General features: G+C 46.0%; 1 protein-coding gene across 1 annotated transcript in view; it reads right to left on the bottom strand.

Moving 5' to 3' along the window:
• The window catches only part of Mical3 (microtubule associated monooxygenase, calponin and LIM domain containing 3), a 213,500-nt gene that overhangs the window by 53,549 nt on the left and 137,473 nt on the right, over nt 1-22,478 (bottom strand). Inside the window, exons 18-19 of the mRNA XM_010630661.1 lie at nt 21,203-21,291; nt 19,926-20,013 (exon numbers count right to left, since the gene is read on the bottom strand). Coding sequence (XP_010628963.1) covers nt 19,926-20,013; nt 21,203-21,291 — 177 coding nt within the window. The remainder of the gene's footprint in view (nt 1-19,925; nt 20,014-21,202; nt 21,292-22,478) is intronic.

Raw genomic sequence — 22,478 nt, 5'->3', positions numbered from 1 at the left:
CATTCCCACCTCCCAGGGTTATTAGGAGCAGTGAATGAAACTATAATCATACACACATTTAAAAGTGTGTGTATGCTGAGTCTGGGCCCCTGGCCTATCAGCTACCTCCCTCTGTTGTTTTAAGTCTAGTGTACAGGCAGTGTTCAGTAAATATGGGTTAAGCAATACCGCTGATGTCCAGTAACATTTTCGCCACCAATTTGTGTATATTCCTGCACAGGTAGGAGGTATCCATTTGCTTTAGAATGCAGATAAGTCATCTGACAGAAGAAAGATGGGAGGAGAAAGCATCAAGGAATAAGGACAGGCACTTGTGTTTAGATTTTATTAGACCTTCGGTGGGGGGGGCATGAAGTGGTAGAAAAGAGGCAGAAACACAGGTTGGGGTGGGTCATGAATGATCTCGTGGTCTGGCCTGGGCAGGCTGTGCTGGGGTCTGGCATGCAATGTCACACCGACTCAGTTTTGCGCTATCAGCGAAGCCTGACTAAACGAAAGGAATGGCAATATTGCTTTGGTAGTTTTTGTGTTGAGACAAGTTGTACAAAGTGTTCTGGAGGCTGGCACTTTTCTTGTACAGAGCTTTGAACTCCTTTGGAATGGCATGAGAAAAAGCTTTTTTTTTTTTGGTACCAGGGATCAAACTCGGGACACCTTGCCGCTTGCAAGGCAGGTGGAGATATCACTGAGCCAAATCCCCGGCCTGAGAAAAAGCTTTTTTAAAGAAAATAAATACAGATAGACACAGGTCAAAGTCTTAAGTGTATCTGCTGCATTTATTGGGATCTTTCACCAAATGGCATCTTTCAAGTTTACCAGAGAGTCTTTAGCAAAAAGCGAGTCCAGGGGCATGACTACTTATAGTAGCAGGTAAGTATGTTGTGATGGGGTTTGAAAACCCACCTGCACACCCTTGGGAGCATCACACCTTTGGGGGTATCATTTTAGACATCCAGATCCCGACTTCAACACCGAGCTCAGGGCATCAAAAGCTTAAGCTCTGATATTAGACGAGAGCATATGGAAGACTGCGAAGCTTGAAAACTACAGGTAACCACAGCAGAGATGGGGGCCAAACAGGTTTTCTCTTTCCTTAGCAAGACCCACATTCTGGTGCTATTGAGGGCAGAAAGCTGGGAACTTCCTGGCTGCACCAATATTTGACTCTTTCCTCCCTGCTGTGGATTTCTTGACAACCACTTATAATCAGAAAGTACATGAGAAAGAGAAATAAATGTGAAACAGCTACCTAAGCATAAGCTTTCTAGACACTCCATAAATATAAAATAAAAACCAGGATTTCTTTTAGATAGAAAAAGAAAAACAAAATAAGAACTGTCACTTCAGGGAAAACAAATGATTAACCCTCATCAATTTAGAGCAAAGCAATTTCAGAGAGGAGCAGGTAAAAAAGCTCATGGAGAAACACCAGAGAGCCGAAGTCTTTGTAGGGGGTGACATGCACTGCTTGCCAGGAATTCTCGTAGACCGTTAGGAACCCTACCCTTAAAAAACTGCAGGCTGTTCTGGGGGGACAGAAGAGCTTTCAGCAGCAAGCATCTCTTGATGAACACCTGCAGGCTGCAGTACAATGGGAGCCCAGGAAAGGGCAACTTACCCCCACAGGGGATTCAAGGAAGGTGTTCTAGAGGACCTTGAAGTAAGCCTAATTTGAAGATAGGCAGAGGCAGGGTCTCACAGTGCAGGCTGGCCTTGAATTCACTACATAGCCCAGGTTGGCCTCAAATTCACAGTGATCCTCTTGCCTTGGCCTCCAGAGTGCTGGCATTACAAGCATGTGCCACCAAGCCGGGCTAGCATTACCATTGTGCAAATTAAGTAACTTAAGTTCATAGACATTAAGTAAGCTGGCTGAGGTCACAGAACTTGTGAGCAGTAGAGCCAAGAGTTGAATCTGAGGAAGAAAATAGTAATTCAGGAGACTAACATGCTGACCCTACACTTGTGCCATGGAGAGAGGAAAAGGAAGGTGCATTTCCAGAGTCCTAGTCTTGTTTTCCCCTTCAGGAGCATCAATAACCTCTTTCCCACTTAACTTTCAATATGAAAGATGTAGAATTTAAGTGTCTCTGAATAGAGAACTGCAGACATTCTGCCCTCCTTCCAGTGTTATTTTGCTGGAGATTCTACAAGCTCCGCAGACAAAAGGATCATCAAGCATCAGAATGTGGCAGTCCAAGCCCAAGCCCAGGGCTCTGGGGAGGGGAAATGTTGATTTCGTTCTGGGATTGGGTACAACCAACAAAAACAAAACCAAAAAATCCCAGTACTTAGAACTATTCAAATCACTCACCCATCAGGCCCCTAGAGAAAGGACATTCTGGGTCAGGAAAACTTTAAGAAGGGTCTTTGCCGGAGAGTCGGCAAAAGTGAAGGTGGGAAGGAGCAGAGTCACTGCTGTTGTTCTGATACTGCCAGGCCCACCCAGCTCAATCTGTGCAGAACTCAGGCTTGCCCCAGGTTTTTGGTGACAAGGGAATGAACGCCTTGCCAGCGTGTCCCTTGAAGACTAGTTCCCCACAGAGGTTGTTTTTCTGAAGGGAAGGTGGCATTCAGAGGAGACCTGGCAAATACTCAAAACTCCCTGATTGCCAAAGTATGTTTCACATGCCCAGCCTATAACCTCAAAGTACCATAGGAAATATAATTTAAAAAAATAAATAAATCAGTGAGATCAGCATCCTTGGCTCTCTGTTCTGAGCAAGGGACTGTCATTATCTAGATGATGAAGACTGACTCAGACAGCAAAAGAAGCAACAGAGAGGAGGACTGGGTGGTGGCCTAACACTGTGACACCTTCAGAACACCCCTTCCCGGGCCCCTCTAACTCCAAATAATTAGCATGGAGGAGATTACAGAAGAGTGGGCAGAAAAATCATTGGTAAGCTGGGCCTGGGAGTGTACATCTAGAGTCCCAGGTACTCAGGTGGCTGAAAATGGAAGACTGATTTGGCCCAGGAGTTCAAGACCAGCCTGGGCAACATAGCAAGACCTTATTTCAAAGCAACAGCAACAGCAACCACCTCACAGAAAGCAAACTATAATCACAGGCGGAAGATGAGTCAGGCTGGCTAGCCAAGTCCCACCTGGCTCTCTTACTTCCCAGGTCTCCATGCGACAGAAACACACAGGGACTTTCCAGCTAAAAACATGATGGAAGATTTGGAATAATTTCCAAGGCTGATTCGTCACTAAGTCACGGCTGGCAGATCTCAGGTCATGGGGAGGCCAATTTCAGCCTCACACATACCAAAAGGAAACAGCTCCCAGGATCTGGGCCACCTCCTAAATAGGAAAAAGGCCCTGGGCCTGACCTGAGAGTCTGTTTTGGAACAGTCACTGCCTGCATGGGCTCCACACATTGTCCCCAGAGCACTCTTCCCAACAGGACAACCTACTCTCACTAATGCTGAGCTGCCAGAAGCCTTGCTTTATGTCTGGCCTGACTCCTGGGGAGCCAGAAGGACATGGATGGCTCTGAAGTGGCAGTGTCTTCCAAGGGCCTCAGGCAGGCAGCTCTCACCCTGTCCTGCCCGCCAGCAGGAACAGCGGTAACAGGGCACGTGGGTCTCTGCTGAGGACGGTACAAATTTCCGGCAACTGTGTATCACATAAGCGGTCAGGACATTTGAGGACTTTATCCCCTCTGCCCAAATTCATTTCTCACCTGTTTCCTCATGCCATTTTCTTTTTCTTTCTTTTTTTTCAAATGTTCACAAAAACTTGATCATTATACATATTAATGGCATGCAGTATAATTTGATACATATAAACAATGTAATAAAATCCAAGTAATACACCAGGCTAGTTAGGCCTATCTCTCTGTGTTTTGGTACCCATTACCCAACCCCATCCTCTAGTGCTATTCTATTCTCTACTTTGATGAGATCAACTTCTTTAGCTTGAGAAAGTGTGAATGAAATCTGATTCTGACAAGGAGCTACGAAAAGAAAAAATGACCTGAGATTGATTTGTCTGATTTCCTGTCTATAAGTAGGATGGCTGCAGGAATCCATTCATTCAACCACTAATTTAACACATTTATTAAAAACTTACTTCCAGCCAGGCACTGTGCCAGCACACCATCCACAAAAAAGATAAGATCTCTGCCCCGGGGGAACCTTTCTGATGCAATACAGGTGTCATCTACCTCCTAGGAGGGACTAGTGACCAAGAGAGAATAAAAGGTGTCACTTAGGGTGAGGTTCTAGTGAGAAATAGCACTGTGATTTGAAATGAGAAGTACATACCTGCCATTTTGACATGCAAAGATTGTCCCTTTTCTGTCTCTATCTTTTTTAAATGCTAGGATTAATTCCAAGGCCTTGTGCATGCTCACTGTGCCACTAAGCTACCCTGGACCCTTCTGCTTTATCAAAAAGTTACACGGGGGCGGGTGGCGGCAGTGGGATTTAGCTCAGTGGTGACGCTGCCTGCCTTGCAAGCACAAGGTCCTGAGTTCAATCCCCAGTACCAAAAAAAGTTACAGGGTACTTTTCAGTGACTTTTCTCTCAGGAAATATTAGTCTCTACAGAGCCTGTCTACACCAAGTCTGAACTACAAGGTCTTGGGGAGATGTTAAGGAAGTTGAACCCTCCTAAGGAAAGAATTACCAGGCCAGCAGCATATATATAGATTCCTAAATCTGCAGTGAAAATGTGTCAAAGTTCTTTTGTACTGGGGATCGAACTCCGGGCCTTGTGCTTGTGAGGCAGGCAGCGGAAGCACTGAGCTAAATCCCGGCCTTCAAAGTGACTTTTACATTGCTAGATTCACTGTTTTCAGGAAGATTCACAAAATTACACTGATAAATTGGGGTGCTTCTCCTCACCCAGAGCCCCAGATACTACAAGGCTTGCATGTGGGGGTTGGTGGAAGGGTATCACCTCAATCTGCTTTCTTCCTGTGTTGGAAATGATTGCTTCTATATTTTCCCAGTTCCTCAAACACCAAGAGATATGGGCGAAGCCATGTCAAGGGTGGCTATCCTAGGACAGAGGCAATGCCTGGCCCAGAGACATTTTCCTACGAAGACAAGGCCTCCATCAGGGTCTCTGTTTCCTCTGGAATGTATAAAGTTGTATTTGGGCCCCAGGGACTTCAGCCAGGCAGGTCACACTACAGTGAGGAAATCAGCCTGAAAACAGTTCACCTCTGTCATCTTGCTTTGCACTAAAGTTCCCACAGGAGTTCTTGCATAGCTGTCTGAAAAGTGGACAAGGCAAAACCCATCCATCTTGGGGCCATTTTAATGTACAAATGGGTCACTTTCTGACTCGGAACTTCATCTCTACTCTGGTCAAGCTGGATGACATCATTAGGAATCTATGGAGGGAGGTCTATAGCCTGTTTCTAGCAGAAAGAGGTCACTCCTAGCTTAGACCCTGACTAGGGAGGAAAATTTGCCAGGGCTAGTAAAGGGTTCTGTCATTTGCAGAGAGCCCAACTCAAGCTTGCCTCTCCTCTTTTGCCCCTGGGCTTCTTTGCCTTAGCAGACTGCTTGACTGAGCTCACATTTTCCTACTTCATCAAACACTGAAGGTGTGTGTGGCATGAAGTTTCCAAACTACTTCTCTAGTAAGGTGATTTCTACCCGTGCACATCTGCCTGCCTTCTGTGGCTTCCTACTGGAAGGAGTCTGTGTTCAAAAGATCCAGGACCTTACAACACAATGTATTTCTCAGGACAAATGTGACGAAGAACGCAACTTCTATTGAGCAACTACCTACAACAAGCGCTATGACGGGTACGCTACCCACACCGGCCATCGAATTGTTACAACATTCCTGTAAACCTCTATTAGTACTGGTACAGGTTGAGTGTCTATTATGTAAAATGTCGAGACCAAAAGTGTTTTCTATTTTGGTATATGTTGGGAATGGGACCCAAGTCTAAATGCAAAATTAATTTATTTTTCATATATATCTTATATGCATAACTTGAAGGCGATTTTATGCAATACTTTTAATAATTTTGCACATGAAAAGCTTCATGGTATCATGAAAGCACTCACAAACGTTTCAGATTTTGGAGTATTTTGGATTTTCACATAAGGGATGCTCAATATGTATGTTGGGAATGGGACCCAAGTCTAAATGCAAAATTAATTTATTTTTCATATATATCTTATATGCATAACTTGAAGGCGATTTTATGCAATACTTTTAATAATTTTGCACATGAAAAGCTTCATGGTATCATGAAAGCACTCACAAACGTTTCAGATTTTGGAGTATTTTGGATTTTCACATAAGGGATGCTCAATATGGATGACATTAGGTCTCAGAGAATAAAGTAACATGTCCAAAGGCTCAAGTGAGGCAGAGCCAAGACAGAACCCTAAGTATTAAGCAAGTACTCTTTTCACTCACCCATGCAGGATGGGAGAGGGAGTGTGTGTGTGTGTGTGCGTGCACGCACACTACAGGGAAGGAATCCAGGGCCTCATCCATACCATACAACGGGTTTGCCACTGAGCTACATACCAGCCTAGGATAGAATTTTTAATTGCCCCTGATACATGAAACATTTTTCATCTGGGTTAATTATTTTTATGTGGGACACTGAGAAAAATAGGTCCAGTGAGTAGAAGGGAAGCTCAGTTCCTTTGGAGATATTTAATGACCCAAAGAGTGGAGCAATTCTAAAAAAAAAATTTTTTTTTTTGGTACAGGGGATTGAACTCGGGTCCTTGAGCTTGCAAGGTAGGCAGTGGCACCATTGAGCTAAATCCCTGGCCTGGAGTTAAATATTATAAGAACGAGAGGCCAAGAAGGAGAAAAATCTGGCAGGGGGTAAAGGAGCACTGTAACAGGAAATACCATCCAGATTGGAATGGAGACTTCGCAGGCCTGGAATGCTGCTTCTCGGGAACCTTGAGGGCAGCACGGGCACCCTGACCACACTCTCTCTGATTGCAACCCTGGCTCTCAATCTGCATGATCCCATAGGACTTTGCTTCTCAGTTCGTTTTCTAAATATGGGATATTTTTTCCTTCTGTTATTCCAGTATCTCCTTCAGGTGTCCTTCTGGTAGATGGAAATTGTGGCAGGCACTACTATATCTGGCCAAGACAAAGGGGTTTCTTCAAAGTATGTACCTTTTTCTTTCTTAAAAAACAAATCTTACCAGTATATCATCTCTTGAAAATATATTTTCCATATGTTGTGATACCTCAACAAGATAAACTCAACTCGATCCTTGTCAGAGAACTGGGTTGTGCCAGTGAGAAGCTGCTTCTTTGGTGTCGGGAGGGGAGGCCTGTCTAAAGCCCTGGGATTTGGTTGTATGTGCTCTTAGGCCCCGGGAGGCTGTGGTCTGGCTAGGACTACACCTTCCTTACCTGGCTGCCCACTTTCAGGTGGTGGTGTAAGATCTCAGAAAGGGTGCCTTGTGCAATGGGCTTGGAAATGTTTCGACTTCATGACTCATAAATGAACCTCCCAAACCAGGAGGCTCTATGTAGCTAAATACGAGTCATCTGTCAAGGTCTCTGAAATCCTCAGGGGCAGGAAAAGAGAGGAAAGAAGGCTGAAGAGCATCACCCAAGACTGCCGTCTCTCACTTCTGCCTCTTGGTACCCAGTTCTGTGAATGGCTCTCCTTCACCAGTGTCAAGGCTCCTATCTGCACCTGTACTGCAGCATCTCTCTCCACCCATTCACAGTTCCGAATGGACCCCTAACCAGAGGCTCTGTTAGAAGCAATCACCCTGGTCATCACTATGTTCTCGGTACCTAGTTCAGGATCAGGGTAGATATTCACGAATGTCTGGAATAAATGTGAACAGGACAAAAGCTCTAACTGTATGTCGAAACTAGCGTACTTCACCACAATTTTAAGAAATCAGTTGAGCGTATTCTAACCTCGGTTTCCTTGTAACACAGACACTTGAAGACCATTACATCACCTGAATAGTTAGCATGGTACTGCTACCAAGGCCCCAGGAACAAATGGAAATACCAAGCCCGTGAAAGGGGCAAGTCTACCGAGATGGTACCACCAGTCTGGTTAGTACCCAGGAAAAAGAAATTATAATATGCCAGTGGCTCAGGAGACTTAGCATTAGGATCTTCTGATGAACTGATGTCCTAAAATAATCACTTTACAGTGGAGAGCAGCTGAGTTCCAGGGAGTGGTCTTCACACTAGAAGATGAGCAGTAATAGAGGATAGAGAAAGACCATGATCAGAACAAGCTGATGCACTTTTCTAAAGATGCTAAGTTTATTTTTTATTTTTATGGTGCTGGGAATGGAACCCAGGAGCCTCATACATGCCAGGGAAGTGCTCTACCACTGAGCTACATATATCCACAGCCAAGATTCTGGGTTTAAGTTCCAATCCCCTCGTCTTCTGAGCAGAGGACCTATGGCAGTGGTGGTGAACCTGTGGCACGTGTGCTGCAGCTGGCTGTCTGTTACTATTGAAAGCTCTAAAAGGTTCGTTAGCACTGGTCTATGGCATGGCCAGTCTAGACTGTATCCAAAGCCGGCTCTACAGTAACCAACGGTGGCCAGTGACACAGCCCAAGAGTAGCTTGGCCTCTGATTTGTGAAAAGAAAAGATGTTCAACAAATTGGGATCAATGGAAACAATGAAAAGCTCAATGAAAGGCTTTTGAAACAGCTTCCAATGCTTTTCTTGTTCATTTTAATGACACAAACTCTCATAATCAGCATTCCTTCAACTGGCTAGAGAGAAACTAAAACTGCCTTCGATGGTGCCCACAATTCCATCTGCCTATCAGCTGCATTTCTGCTTTTAGCTGAGAAGAGGTCTCTGAGACTGGTCTGGAAAAGAATCATTAGTTTCTAAAGACAGGCTCTGGGTGAGAAGACAGACACTAAGATCACACACAGGTCTGTGGACAAGAGTGTAATGAGCTGGGTTTGGTCAGACCCTTTGCCATGAAAGATGCCACAGAATGAGCAACAGCTCAGCAGCCAACAGATTCTGCTCATCTATAAAGTACCATCCATGTGCTGATTCCGAAGATACTGTCAGGACACCTCTCCCACAAATGCACCACGAGATAAAGCCAAGCTTTGGGGCAGGTGAAGTGGTGGATCAAGCCAGCACAGACTCACAACCCCTAAGACCATGTGTCACTAGCTCGCCTAAGGGAAAATTAATTTGCTTTCAGGTTAGAGGTTGAAAATTTAGCTTAACATAAGCCCTACCTAGGGTTGTTTATGTGTCTGTTACTATAGTGAAGCACCCCCAGGGTGTCATGAGATTTGTAGGTGACTTCACATCCCATCCATGCAGGCTGAAGGAAAAGCAATGCCAAATTTAGACAAGCACTTGCAGATTTAGCAATGCTCCCAAAGAGCTGGCAAGCAACATGTCATCTCCCCCTGGCCCACTCTAATACAGACTAGAGAGCCTAGCCTTCCATAACTGACCCATCCTGCCCAACCCCACAGAGCACACAGACCTGAGCGGGAGACTATTAGCCAGCCAGGAGAAGCAATCCTAATTCACTCTCTCACTCCAATTACTCTTACCATTTTCTGGAATCCCTATCAATGATAATTCTATTTGATAATCCTGAAATGCTTTTAAATAAACCAGTTTCATACATTTTAGAATACTTCTCTTTACTACAATCTTACTAAGTACAGAAAAGCAAGCAGCGTTTTCCTCTTTTTATTTTACCTTTTTTTTTTGAGACAGAGTCTCACTGTAGTTCAGGCTGGCCTTGAACTCATGGCGATCCTCTTGCCTCAGCCTCCTGAGTGCTGGGGTTACAGGCATGCAACACCACACCCAGCTGCCCACCAATTTTAATGATTCTTTTGCCAGGGAAACCAAGGTTCAGAAAGGGTAAGAGCAAAGATGGCAAGAACAGCTGGCAGAAATGCAGCCCAAATCAATGTCTTCTATTTCTAAGATTGATGCTTGCTCCATTTAGATCCAGCTCAATTTTCTGAGGTTGGAATTGTCACAGAGGGATGAACAGACGCTAGGGATATAGGTGAGAAACCTGGTTTAGAAGTTATATCAAAGGAAACATGCCAAGCAACCCATCAAATTCTGAGTGTGGCTTGACCGGACTGTATTCATGAGGGACACAGAGCAGCGAGCACAAGAATCTTCCTCTTCACTGCCAACATGAATCACTCTGGCTGATGGAAGGACAAGATTCGAAGGACCAACTGAGAACGGCCATACTGAGCAGAGCTGTTCAGAGGCCGGAGGAAGGGTTAGTTCCAGTGCCAACACTCAGCCCACATACATAACTAACTGGATCAGACACGGGGGCTTCTGACCACCTGCCACCTATGGTACACTCCTACTTACAAAAGGTGATTCTGCTCATCCCCCACCATGCCTTTTGAGGCGACCTCACTTGTCGCCACTTCCCTGTTGAGGTTTGTCTTTTGTGTGAGGTCAAAGTAAAAATTAAGGTTAATCTGATCAACTGTTCCTTGTTCACTTACACTTTCCCAGGTAGAAGCCAGAAGCTTGCTGATAGATGGGTCAGCCCCATGACATTACAGCAGGTCCTCTTCCTACACCCAGGAAGAAAACTAACTTGCAAACACACATGAAAAACACATCTCCTTTTCTCTTTGCTTCCTTAACTACTTCTTCCATTCTCCCCAAATACCCTGCCAAGGTATGCCTTTCCAGGATGAGGGCAAAGCCATGTCTGCACATGCTCGGGGCAATTCCTGAGAGCACTCTGGGCCCATACAAACTTCATCCACCAGGACGAATGTGCACCCAGTCCAAAGACTTAAATGTCCATCATTTTAAGTATAAACCAAGACCAAAATGGCTCAATTTTTGATAATTTCTAGTGGTTGGGAGTACAGCTCAGAGGTAGAATGCTAACAGCAGGCACGAGACCCTGGGTTCCACCCCAGCACACATATACTAGAGAATAACAAAAATGATAAGGTAGAGAAAAAGAGGTAAAGCCAACAGATTTCTAAGAAGCAGTTACACTGGGGCACAGAGAACAATCAGGTTGCTGGCAGGATACTTGGAAAAAAAGAGGAAAGACTGTTTCAACTTTAAGCTTAATAAGGTGGCTTAGGGTTGATTTTATTTGAGATGACCAAAGAGGGTTGACACAGAGAAAATCTATTACACATTATTTACAGGTAATTCAGTTATCATTCTCTTCCTCAATTTCCTTGACGATCCTCTGCTCTTTCATCTCTTCTGTTCCCAGTTCATGTTCCCAGCCCTGGGAATCACTACTGAACAAACTAGGAGACACCAATGTCCCTGGAATAATTAAGGGCATACTTGCTGACTTATACAGAGCACCCATGCGAGCTGAAGAAAACCTCAGCATGGACCGGCAGAGGTGCATGTATAGCAGGTGCACACTCCTGGGAATTCTGCACTGACTCACCTGCCTCTGCGGTTATCAGTTAATGACCCCGATCACGAGTTTCTGTGCACCTGTTTCCCACCTCATAAGCAAAGCTTCCCTCATGGACTTCCGTAGGGTTAAATGAGCACTATACACATAAAGCATCTAGATGGTGCCTTCTACACAGCAGGTGCTATATGTCAGGTGCTGTTGCTGCTGCAGCTGCTGCTCTCATGGCTGTGTGCCCTTCCACACTGTTTTCAGTTAGCATGGCAGGGATAATACGGTACACGAGACAGCACTGGTGCTGGGCTGGTGGTGCACACTTGTAATCCCAGCACTCAGGGGACTAAGGCAGGAGAATCGCTATGAGTTTGGGGCCAGGCTGGGCTACATAGTGAGCTCAAGACCACCCTGAACTAGGAAAAACCAAACACCGTAATAACAAAATAGCATTGGTCACGGCGGGGGGAAACGTAGGGGTTAGCACACTCCAAGGTTTATTCTGCATGTTTGAGGACAATTCTTTGGCAGAAAAGAGAGTTCTCGGGGTTGCAAATACAGGCAACCCTTACCCTGATGCATTTGCAGCATGTAGGGTGGCTGTTTACTCCTGGAAATACAGCTCAACAAATCGACTTTGGTTCTTGCTTTCTACAGCCCACTACTGTGCTTGCCCCTCACCCCAGGCACCCAGTGCTACCTGCCTCTCTGAGATTCCAAAGATTTGTGCCAGGACTTCCTGGAGCTACTCCCCCTTCCATACCAACATTATTGTGTTCTGTCAGTGCCAATTTTCCCCAAGAAAGGTGGACCTAGATCAGAGGAAGGTAGGTAGAGGTGGGTGGTTTAGAGTCCTTCACACCCGACTCTACTCCAGGACAGCACATTTGCTTTCATAAAGAAACTGCTAGGCCAGGCATAGTGGTGCACAACTATAATCCCAGCACTTGGGAGCCTGAGGCAGGACTGTTACAAATTCAAGGCCAGCTTGGACCACATAGTAAGACCCTGTCTCAAAAAAACAAAACAAAGATGGTCATGGTGGCACACGTCTACAATCTCAGCACCCAAGAGGTTGGGGCAGAAGGATTGCCGTGAGTTAAGTCCAGCCTTAACTATACAGTGAGACCCTGTCACAAAAAGCCAAAACCAAAACCACCCACCCAACCAACCAAGCAAACAAACAAACAAAAAAAAAACAACCTGCTAATCTAGTCTCCTTCTAGCTGTTCTCTACAACCTGGTCTCTCTAGATTCTGAATTCATTCTAGAAAATGGGGAAATAAGACTATATAAGCCATTAGAATCCTGTTATAATCTATAATCAATCCTAGTCACTTGTGGTTATCAGGTTGAGCTCAGTCCATGAAACCACGATGACCTGCTGTAACTGTTTTCTCTAAGGTTCCAGTTGGAGTCTTCCTAACCATACTTAATACTTTCAGGTTTCAATTCCCAGAAGGTTGCAAATGCTGGGAGGATTCCTCTCTCTGGAATTCAACTCCACAGTGTTCCTGGCTTTTTTAACTTTGAATGGATGTAAGATACTTACTTTGGCCTTTGCCAGTAAAGCAGCCCTGGTTTTGCTGTTTGTTGAGGAAAACCAATACCTACTAAAGCTCAGTTCTGGTTTCCTGGGTCCCTGCCTGGCGGTGCTAGTCTTTAGCAATAATAATAATAATTTTGGTACCGGGGATCGAACTCGGGACCTTGTGCTTGTGAGGCAGGCAACAGAACGACTGAGCTAAATCCTGGCTCTATTTTAATATTAAGCAGTATGTGTCACCAGTATGTCTTTATCCAGGGCCCCTGCCTGCTCAGATGGGTTCACCATTCTCAAGAAATGAGCACTGACTGAGGAACAGTGACATCAAGACACAAGACGCAGGACATTTCAAATCCAGCGGACAGCTGCTTCAGAATCTCAGAGAAGTAGGCAGCACTGGGGATGAGAGCTGTGAATTCTGATGACAGGGACTGGATATAAAATAATCACTAAAGACCAACAATCCCAGGCTAGGACCTAGAAGACTTCAGGCTATACCTCCTGTGAGGTCACAGTAAGAGTAGGAATAATGTGGTATTTTATAGCATCATACCATAGGAAATCTATCACTTAACAGTCATACTTTAGGCAGTCTCATGCTATTAATGTATAATCACAATAAGCTGAGTGAGTACAGAAGAAAACAGAAGTAAAGCAAACACAAGAGGCCAAGAGAAATTCAGGCTCCATCTGTAAAAATCCTTCCAGTAGTGGCACTAGCCTGGACTCACTGTACATTCCCTCTTCGCTACAGTCTTCCCAAACTTCTCCTTCATACCAGTAAGTGGCTTCTGTGAGGGGTGAGCCCTCCTTATGTGTGGGGCACATTCAGGCAACATATAGCTTGTTATTGGGAGGAAAAGACTGTCGATAGCAAAGCTGGATTTAGCCGGCATGACTTAGGGTTTGGATTTGGTAGTGACTCATACACTCAAAAAATGTTTATGAACTGCTTGAGCAAAGCCACGTGGAAACTGGCCCAAGGAAGTAAAAGGGTGACGGTGTCCCTGGGCTGATAGAACCCGGAAGTAATTGAAGGAGAGGCCTGTGTGCCAGGAGGCCACCTCCCTTCCCAAGCACAAGAAAGGTACTTCTTGGCCAGCTTCCTGCTCTGGGAGGAGACAAGAAGCAACTGTAAAGAAAGAGGCGGCAGCCAAAACAAGGAGCACCCTGGGTAGTGAGAGAGGCACACCGCGGTCCTGAGACTGGCCTAGACTGGAGCACTGTGACAAATCTACTTGTTGGCACTCGCCAAGTGCTTGGCTGAGTATGAGGTGCGGGTAAGGACAGGTTTTGGCATCTCGATGAGGTTTTAGAGCTTGGTGGAAGGGACTGAAACTCAGAAAAGCTTCTTCTGCAATCTCTCCCTGAAGTTATGTTTAAGAGAGAGCGTCTCCCCTGGATTATTTTATTCCATTCCTACCTTAGGAAGGACACCTATGAGATCTGAGCCTTAAATAGAATCATCCTACCCTATATTTCAGTGTGAAAATAGAGTGGCCCATTTTCATGGCTTGTTCTTTCACGTCTGCACCATAGCATCCCTCCTAGGTAGCATCTTAATTAGGGCATCTGCCAGGGAATTTCTGAGAAAAAAAAATTTCCTCACATCTCAATTCATTCTCTTTATTTTTGTGGTACTGGGGGATAGAACTCAGGAATGCTCTACCACTAAGTGATTCCTCAGCCCTTTTAATTTTTTATTTTGAGATAGGGTCTTAGGCTAAATTGCTGCAGCTGGCCTTGAACTTGAAATCCTCCTGCCTCAGCCTTCCAAGTAGCTAGGATTACAGGCATACACTACCACACCTGGTTTCTCTCTTGACTTTTGAAGGCACCAGGACAATGACTATCTCAGACAAAGGAGAGCAAGACTACAGACCTAAGGGGTGGGGCAGAAATGAGCACCAAGAGAGGTCCTTCAAACTCTGCTAGGATGAGTTCTCACCACAATATTCCTTAGTATGAAGCCGATGGCAGGGTGGTGAGCTACATGGGGGCCAGACTCTCCTTGGCAGGAAGCAGGGGTATCTAGGATGCCAGGGATGTCCTAGGACCTTGCTGCTCCACTCCATTTGGAAGCCTGATGCCTTCAAGTTTCCAAATTTTTGTTGCTTCAGTACGGACAAAGGCCAGCGAGGTCTTTTAAATCCCAGAACACCCAAACTTCCCAGAGCCCAGTGGGCCAGGCTTAGCGCTAAGTGCTTTGCCCCCTGAGATGCCCTCTTTTGACGCAATGTGGCACTGAAGCCTTGGCCAATGTGGGCCTTGGCCATTGTGGATGGCATACCGATGCAGCAGAAACAGCGAGTCCTAAGATCATAGCATCATGTCTGTTTCTTAGGAACGAGTTCTGCTCCAGGAGAATGTTTGTCATTTGGATTCATTTGTAATCTCACCAAGTGACTCTTATACAGTGAACCCATATAGAGTTATCCCTGTAGGCTGGGGAGTGGCCGAACAGAACTAGGTATCCTAACTCAGTGTCTGGCAAAGACAGTAAGGGAGATGCCAGCGGGGGAGGAAGAGTAGTGTGGTCATTGTGCATGAGGGACCCCAGCAGGGGCCTGAAAGGAGGGGTAAGGTGGGGGGCACCTAACTGTTCCCAATTCCTCTCAGGGGCCTGCTGCAGCCAGAGACAAGAGGAGGTTGCCTGGCTCTATGTCCCTGAGACAGGTGCTGGCGATGTGGAAGTTCTGCAGCTCCACCCACCTTGCCACTGTACCTCTGGCTGACTGAACAGGGGACAGACAGGCATAGCTGACATCTTTCTTACGCTTGTCTACTTGTAGCTCCTGCAAAACAGAACATCTTACGCTCCGTTAAGGCCCTAAAGACAGAGGGCCTTCTGCTGGTGAGAATGCACATGTTAGGTACATAGCTGCCTTTGCTCTCTCACTGACTCTACAGCAGATGTCAGAGTTCCGAGGCACTCCAGCTTTTCAGCCCATGCTCAAGGTCTGCCTGTGCTTCCCCCTTGCCCACAGTCCAGTCAGGAAAAAGGGAAGGAAAAGAAAAACTCAGAAACCTGAAGATTGTTTGGAATTTATTCTCTTAAATAAGAATGTAACATTTGTCAAAAGAAAAATTTAAAAGCACAACACCTTGGTTTCACAGTAATGGCAAAAACAAAGTTACACAATTAAATAAAAACTCACAAAGAAACACACCAAAAACTCACAACAGCACAGGTTAAAAACAAGGGCGAAAATAAAGGTGTTAGGGAAGGTCAGAGTGGACAGGTGACCCATTTCTTGGTACAGCTCATCCTCCCTTGCTCTGGCTTCTTTGTACTGGTGCCCTGGGAATCTGCTTGCCTACCCCCACCGCAAGTGAATGGCTGGGGCATGGGGAGGAAGTGAACCCCTTCATTCACAGCCAGACCCCGCAGGGTATGCTGGGGGTTCCTTCTGGGAAGGCCTAAGAAGGTAACGTCCAAAGACAGCAGACACCAAATGACAGCAGACAGCTCCAATCAGTAACTCAGCAGGGGCAGCGTACAAGCCTGGGAACAAACCTGAGAGAAGGCGGGCATCTGGCCCTCTGCTGACCCTGCCAGCAACAAACTCCTGCCCTCCCAGTTTGCTCTTGAATCAATTATTGGACAACATGGGACTGTACTGCTCTGAGATATCCACTCCCCAAAAGCCTCCACCTCCTCATGTGAACTGTTCTCAGGCTGCTATGTTCCCTCAAATTCCTGAGCCAGCCCAAAGGCTAAGTTCCCAGTGTCAAAGCGCCCCCTGTTTCTAAAAGGACGGAACGTGAAATTTTAGTAACAGTTTTATCATTATTATTTAAGATATAATATATAAATATCTATCTACATCTGTGAAATAAACCCTATATACATATACATAACGTTTACACATTACCATTGACTCAACTCTGACTGTGTGGGAAGGTAGGCAGATTGCAGAATTCTCTCTGCTTCGTTTTCCAGAAATGCCTAAGAGGGAGAAGGATTTGGGATGTAGTAAGATTTCCTAAGTTTCTTCTGTTAGGCAAGAACCCCAGGGCTGAAGGAAGTTCCTGTGCCGCTTGGCCGACTTCTAGCTGGTATGGGCAATGCCCGTGTTTTCTTGCGGCCTGTTCAAGCTCCAAACTATGGAAGCCAATGCTTATGATGTGCAAGGGGCGTCTGGGGACAGACCAGGCAACTGCCACTAGTAATTTGGCAGCTTCTTGACTTAGACCATCTTTCTTACAAGATGACAGATGATTCATATGCCCTGTGGCAGGCTGCAGATGATCATGTTTTCATGGATGACAAACTCTGAGAAAAGTTTTGTTCCTTTTCTATGGTGCCCCCTAGCCCTTCCATTCAGTTTTTGTTGTCCAAAACAGGAGATAAAAGGAAATTCCTCTAGATGGAAAAGAAAAAAAAAGAAAAAGAAAATGAGGGCTCTGTGTCCACAGGGGAAGGAATCTTACTTGGGTTTTTCTTTCTCTGCCTGCTGCTGTCCACTCCTCCTCAAGTCAGGGCAGGTACTATGAGGCCAGGGCAAGGGAATCTGTGCCAGGTCCACCAACCCACAACGGTGAGTATAAGAAACTTGAGACAAAGCAATTACAGGCTTGCAAACAGAAAGGAGGGATTTCTCTATTAAAAGCACATTACAAACACAAATACTGTAAACAATGTCCCCCATCCACTAGATTAGGCAGCAGTTACAGATTAGATTATCAGAAAAAGACAACACTTTAAACCAGGCCTACAGTGGGTTCTTTTAACTTGTGGATTATTGGTTTGGGTCTAGGAGGGTTTGTTTGGTACAAGGGGAAAGGACACAAGGGAAAACGGAAATGCCACAAGAGGGGGCACAGAGCAAGAGCATGGCAGCTTCAAATGCCACTGGTTACCAGTCCTGGCTCTGCGACTCGGTTCTAGGGAGAACCATTCAGTCACACAGGACAGTTTCACTCATCCCCAGCCTTTCTGGTCTAGTGTGCAGTGCAGGAGACATACCAGAGGTCGGGACTAATGACTGTTCCCTGTGACACAGTCTGGAGCCCTCAACCACTTGAGCTTTTCTGCTAGTTAAGTAACCAAAGCTTTGGTCTGGGATTTAAAAAAAAGAAATCTCTATCAAAGGAGAAAAGAAATCTATGTCATGGCAACTAAAGACCACCACACTCTGTCCCTTTCTACAGAGGCTGGCACATTTAGTTCCCAGAGAATATACCAGGGCTGAGCTGCAATTTCCAAAACTCTGTGTCCCCACAGCAGACAAAGAATCCTGTCATCCCTGAGTTCACCTTGCAGTAGGGGAAAGGGCCCACCTGGCTCACCTCATGGGCTCGCCTGAGGTACCTTTGGGACACTACACGGTGGAACTGTAATGGGCAAGTCAGGTTCTAGCTCAGAATCAAGAACCACAGGGAAGGAAGTGTCCTCAGGGTGCTGGCTCCTTCTTGTTAGGATTTTGTAGTCACACTGCCAACACTCACCTTCTCTCTCTCTCTGTTTGTAGAACATTCTTTTCCTTCTCTGTGGAACCCTAAATCCTTTAGAACCCCTAAGAACCTGAAATCCATTATGCGCCTTCAGTCAGAAAGGCAATGTGAGCTTGAGAGGAAAGCAAGCAAACTCAGTTTTTTCACAAAAGAACTGAATTTCACTGCATTTTTCTCTTTTTAAGCTACTCTGTGTACTTCTAATCAAAGAAAAAGATTCCTTGGAAAACCCATCTGTGCTGCAGTGAGGCCTGGACCAACAGTGTAGTGCTCTCACCTGATCAAACACACATTCCATAGTGAAAAGCCAAAGCTGTGTCTATTCCCTGCAATTCTCTCTGACAGCAATGACCCCCAACCATGTTGTGAGAATGTCGACTGCAGAGGGTGGTCAGCACCTCCTGAGAAAGACCATAAAGGGCCTGCAGATTGTGCCTGTCACTCATGGTTTAAGCATGGCTGTCAACTGAGGCCCACCTTCAGGGTACTCAACAAACATCCTCAGTGTGCAACCAGGACACATGTATAGGAGCAGAAGCTGAGCTTACCCTGCATGGCCAGGTCTCAGGCTCTGGGGCTCTGCTGCCGGGAAGCCCAAGACAATAATCCTTGCCTTTTCCATCATGGAAATTCTACTACCAACTTTTCCCCCATAGCTTCTGGCAATGGCTGATAATTTTTATATATGTTTACAAATGGCTGTTTCAGATATACTTGCTATGAACAAAAGGAAACATGTGAGAAATAGAAATGAGGCCTTGCCAACTTCCTCTCAGCTACATAGCAACCCTGAGGTGTGGATAACCTGGGGCTGTACTCAGCCACAACTGTGAACTCACTTCACAGGCTAGTTTACAAAGAGCCACAAGGGGCAATTTAAAGAAAAGAAAAGAAAAGAAAACACAACAACACTGTTGTCCTCCAGAGGCTTCAAGCTCCTGCACCATCCTAGGCCTGCCCTGTGTGTTTTGGGGGCAGAATGTTGCCACATGAAGTGGGAATGACATTGGGACAGAGCATATCTTTTGGCTTATTCAGATACCTAGCTAGGGAACAGGATACAAAGACTTCAAGTTCTGCTGAACACAAATTCAGACCACAACTTTTGTGCTCTGCCACAGAAATCCTAAACAGGAGCCATTTGGAGGTCTGGCTTCTCATCGGGGTCAGTGACCACGAAAGCTTTCTCTGCATTCTTGTTTAACAATAAGATCTGCACCAAGCGCCCAATGTGTCTGAGAGAGGTGGGAAGGAGTTCCAGTGACCGTACCCTGATCCATTTTATCTGCACTCAGGTGACCCGCTTACCAGAAGGCCCCCCTCACTGGCTCACAGCCTGCCAGTGAAACTCCCCTCCAATCTGCACCAGCACCTCAGACAGGCCATAGAGAAAGGGGACCCCGAAAGCAAGCAGCTGGCACATGAAAAAGGAGTCCAAAGGGTTCTGAACCACTTGATGCCCAATTGACGAAATGTTGCTTTGGAAGTGCTGGCTCATCCCCTTGGCCTTGTCACAGAGGCCGAGAGAGTGACGCACCACCCATCCAAACAAGGAAGTGAGGCTACCTGAAGTTCTCTCGGCTGAGTTGGCAACGGTGCTGGCCCGTCCATTTGCATCTGCAGCAGGGCCATCCTGCAGAGGTCCTTTGGCTTCCTAGGAAAGTCCACAGAAAAAGAACAGTGACTGACCGTGCCCTTAATCCCACTGGCTAGTCTGTCTCTGTCACCCAGGGCTGTATTCCCCATACAGTCAGTCTTTCTTTAAAGAAATAGGGACACACATCCTATGGTAGTCACTAGGAGTCACCCACGTATACAGCTGGCCTTCAGTATCTGTGGGTTTGGTTCCAGGACCCCACGGAACAATCTGTGGATGCTCGAGTCTTTCTTTTCTTTTCTTTTTTTGGTACTAGGAATTGAACTGAGGGCCTTGCACTTGTTGGGCAGGTGCTGTACTGCTAAGCTATATCCCCAGCCCTTGAGTCCTCTGTACAAGATAGCACCAATTTGCAAAGAACCTATGCATATTCTCTATATACTTTAAATCATCTCTGAACACAGGAGTTATTGGCTGGTGAGATCCACAGCTATGGAACCCAGCACACAGGGGGCTGATGGTATACCTTTCCCACAGCCCCTTTGCTATCCAAGAAGCCTCTTAAAGGAACAGTGATCATCCTGCATGCTGACAAGGCTCTGTCCCTGCAGTGAAGGGATTACTTGGGTCACCTTGACAAAGAGGATTAGAAAAGCCATTCTCATTGAAAAAAAAAAAAGTAAGAAAGAAAGGTCCCAAACAAGTAACTTGCAGGATGAGGGAAATGAAGGCTGGAAGGGAGGGCAGAGTACAGTCAGCTCCTTCTCAGCAGAAAGCAGTGCTGCCTGTGGCTCCCACCTGCCCATGGATGCCTGAGGGTGGGGCTATAGAAGCAAAAGGACTCTGGCTTAGGTGCCTCTTCTACATGGCCACTCCTGAGGACAGCTCTAACCCTGTGAAAAAGGACCACGGCATTTTCCTCAGCAGCAGGGTATCCTCCTCTAACAGAAAGGCTTGTTTACAGAGGTAGCACCTTTTATACAAAGAGAACAGAATGGAGAAGCAGCATAAGCCCCCCAGTCCAGCTCCGGTGGTAGAAAGGCTGTTACCTTAGGGACACACAGCCTAAGCCTATGCTTGGAAAGCCAGTTCCTTCCCCAGACCAACCGATACTGTATCTCAGGACCTGGCAGGACCGGCAGTGCTCTAAAGGGAGGGCTGTATGCTGCTGGGCCGGCCCTGACCTGCAACCACGCCAGTGTGGCACCCTCTACTTTTCTCCCACTTACATGAAGGATGGCCATACCTTTCCAGGCAGAGAAGCCACTGCTGGCCTCTTCCTTTGTGCGTAGCCAGAGAGTCGGTAACAGTAGTGTGGTTTACAGTAGAATTTACCTACAGAAAGCAAGAAGAGGGAAAAAAGGGTGAGCAAGGTTCTGTAATACTGAACTTGACTTGCTGGTTTCAGCACACTCCTGTCTACCTCCTCCAGCCACAGGAAGCCATTACTGCACCAGCCTTTGCCAGGCCCTGCTTTCCTGTCCGGGGAGGCCAGTCTGTCCCTCTAAACTTTGATTCCAGGCCTCCTCTTCCATAAAGTAGGGGGTGGGGACGTATCCTTTCTTTTGGGTATATGAAAGCCATTAAGCCATTACCCAATCAGTGCCCAGGGCAAAGATGCAAGGCGTGCATGGCAGGGCCAGCAAACAAAGTGTCAGTGTGTGAAGAACAAAGATGTGGTCACATGAAAGCTGGGAGTAGCGATGCTGGGGAAAGCAAGAATGAATACAAGTACAGGGTGGGGGCGTGAAGGCTGCAGGGGCTGGGGTAGCACTGAGCATTAACTCTGCAAGGTCCACTTCTGCTGCTGCGCCAAGACTCCTGCCTTCTCCACCAGCCAGCCTGGGGCCCACAGCAGGTTCCAACCCTTCAGAGGTCAGGACAAGCATCAGAAGACAAAGACAAAACAAAAAAATCCTGCAGCACGCTATAGGGAGAGTGAGACAGATTAATGTTAAATAATAATTCTGTGTCCTAATGAAATACATTTGCCACTGAGGGTGTGGTTTGAAAGGCTTGGCTTTTCCACTGTCACTAGCATTGGTATTAACTCAGAGCTACGTTTTTCTGACTCTTTACTCTCACTTAAAGAAGTCAAGCTTCTGACATTAAATAATAGGCCCTATTGTACAAAGTGGAACAGGAATCATCCAATTCCATCTTCTCATTTGTAGGCAACGTTCCTTCAACAACTAAGTGTTTCCAATCTCAAAGCTGAAATCAGACAATGCACAAGGTGAAAGTAAAGGGCAGCTGCATTTTTCCAGTTCCCCTTTTCCTAGCTATCTGATCCTATCTGTTCTTCAGAGTAGCTGACTTGTTTTTCTCTTTGACCTGCTCTTTCCCATCAATGGTGAATGAATCCTTTCTGGAACTTCATAGCTTTCAAATAATATTCATATCATGTTGTATGATATGAACAGGATTTTCATCAGCTGCTTGTACTTCACCAGGACTTGGAAACATTGCTGCTGTCACTGAGAATACCTGACAGCCAAGAGACTGTCATCTTGCTCTCTTGC

The sequence above is a fragment of the Fukomys damarensis genome, unplaced genomic scaffold, assembly GCF_012274545.1.
Source record: "Fukomys damarensis isolate Sample0158 unplaced genomic scaffold, DMR_v1.0_HiC HiC_scaffold_5, whole genome shotgun sequence".
NCBI lineage: Eukaryota > Metazoa > Chordata > Mammalia > Rodentia > Bathyergidae > Fukomys > Fukomys damarensis.
Note: the sequence above shows the minus strand (reverse complement) of the source record. Positions and strands in the feature narration are given on the sequence as shown.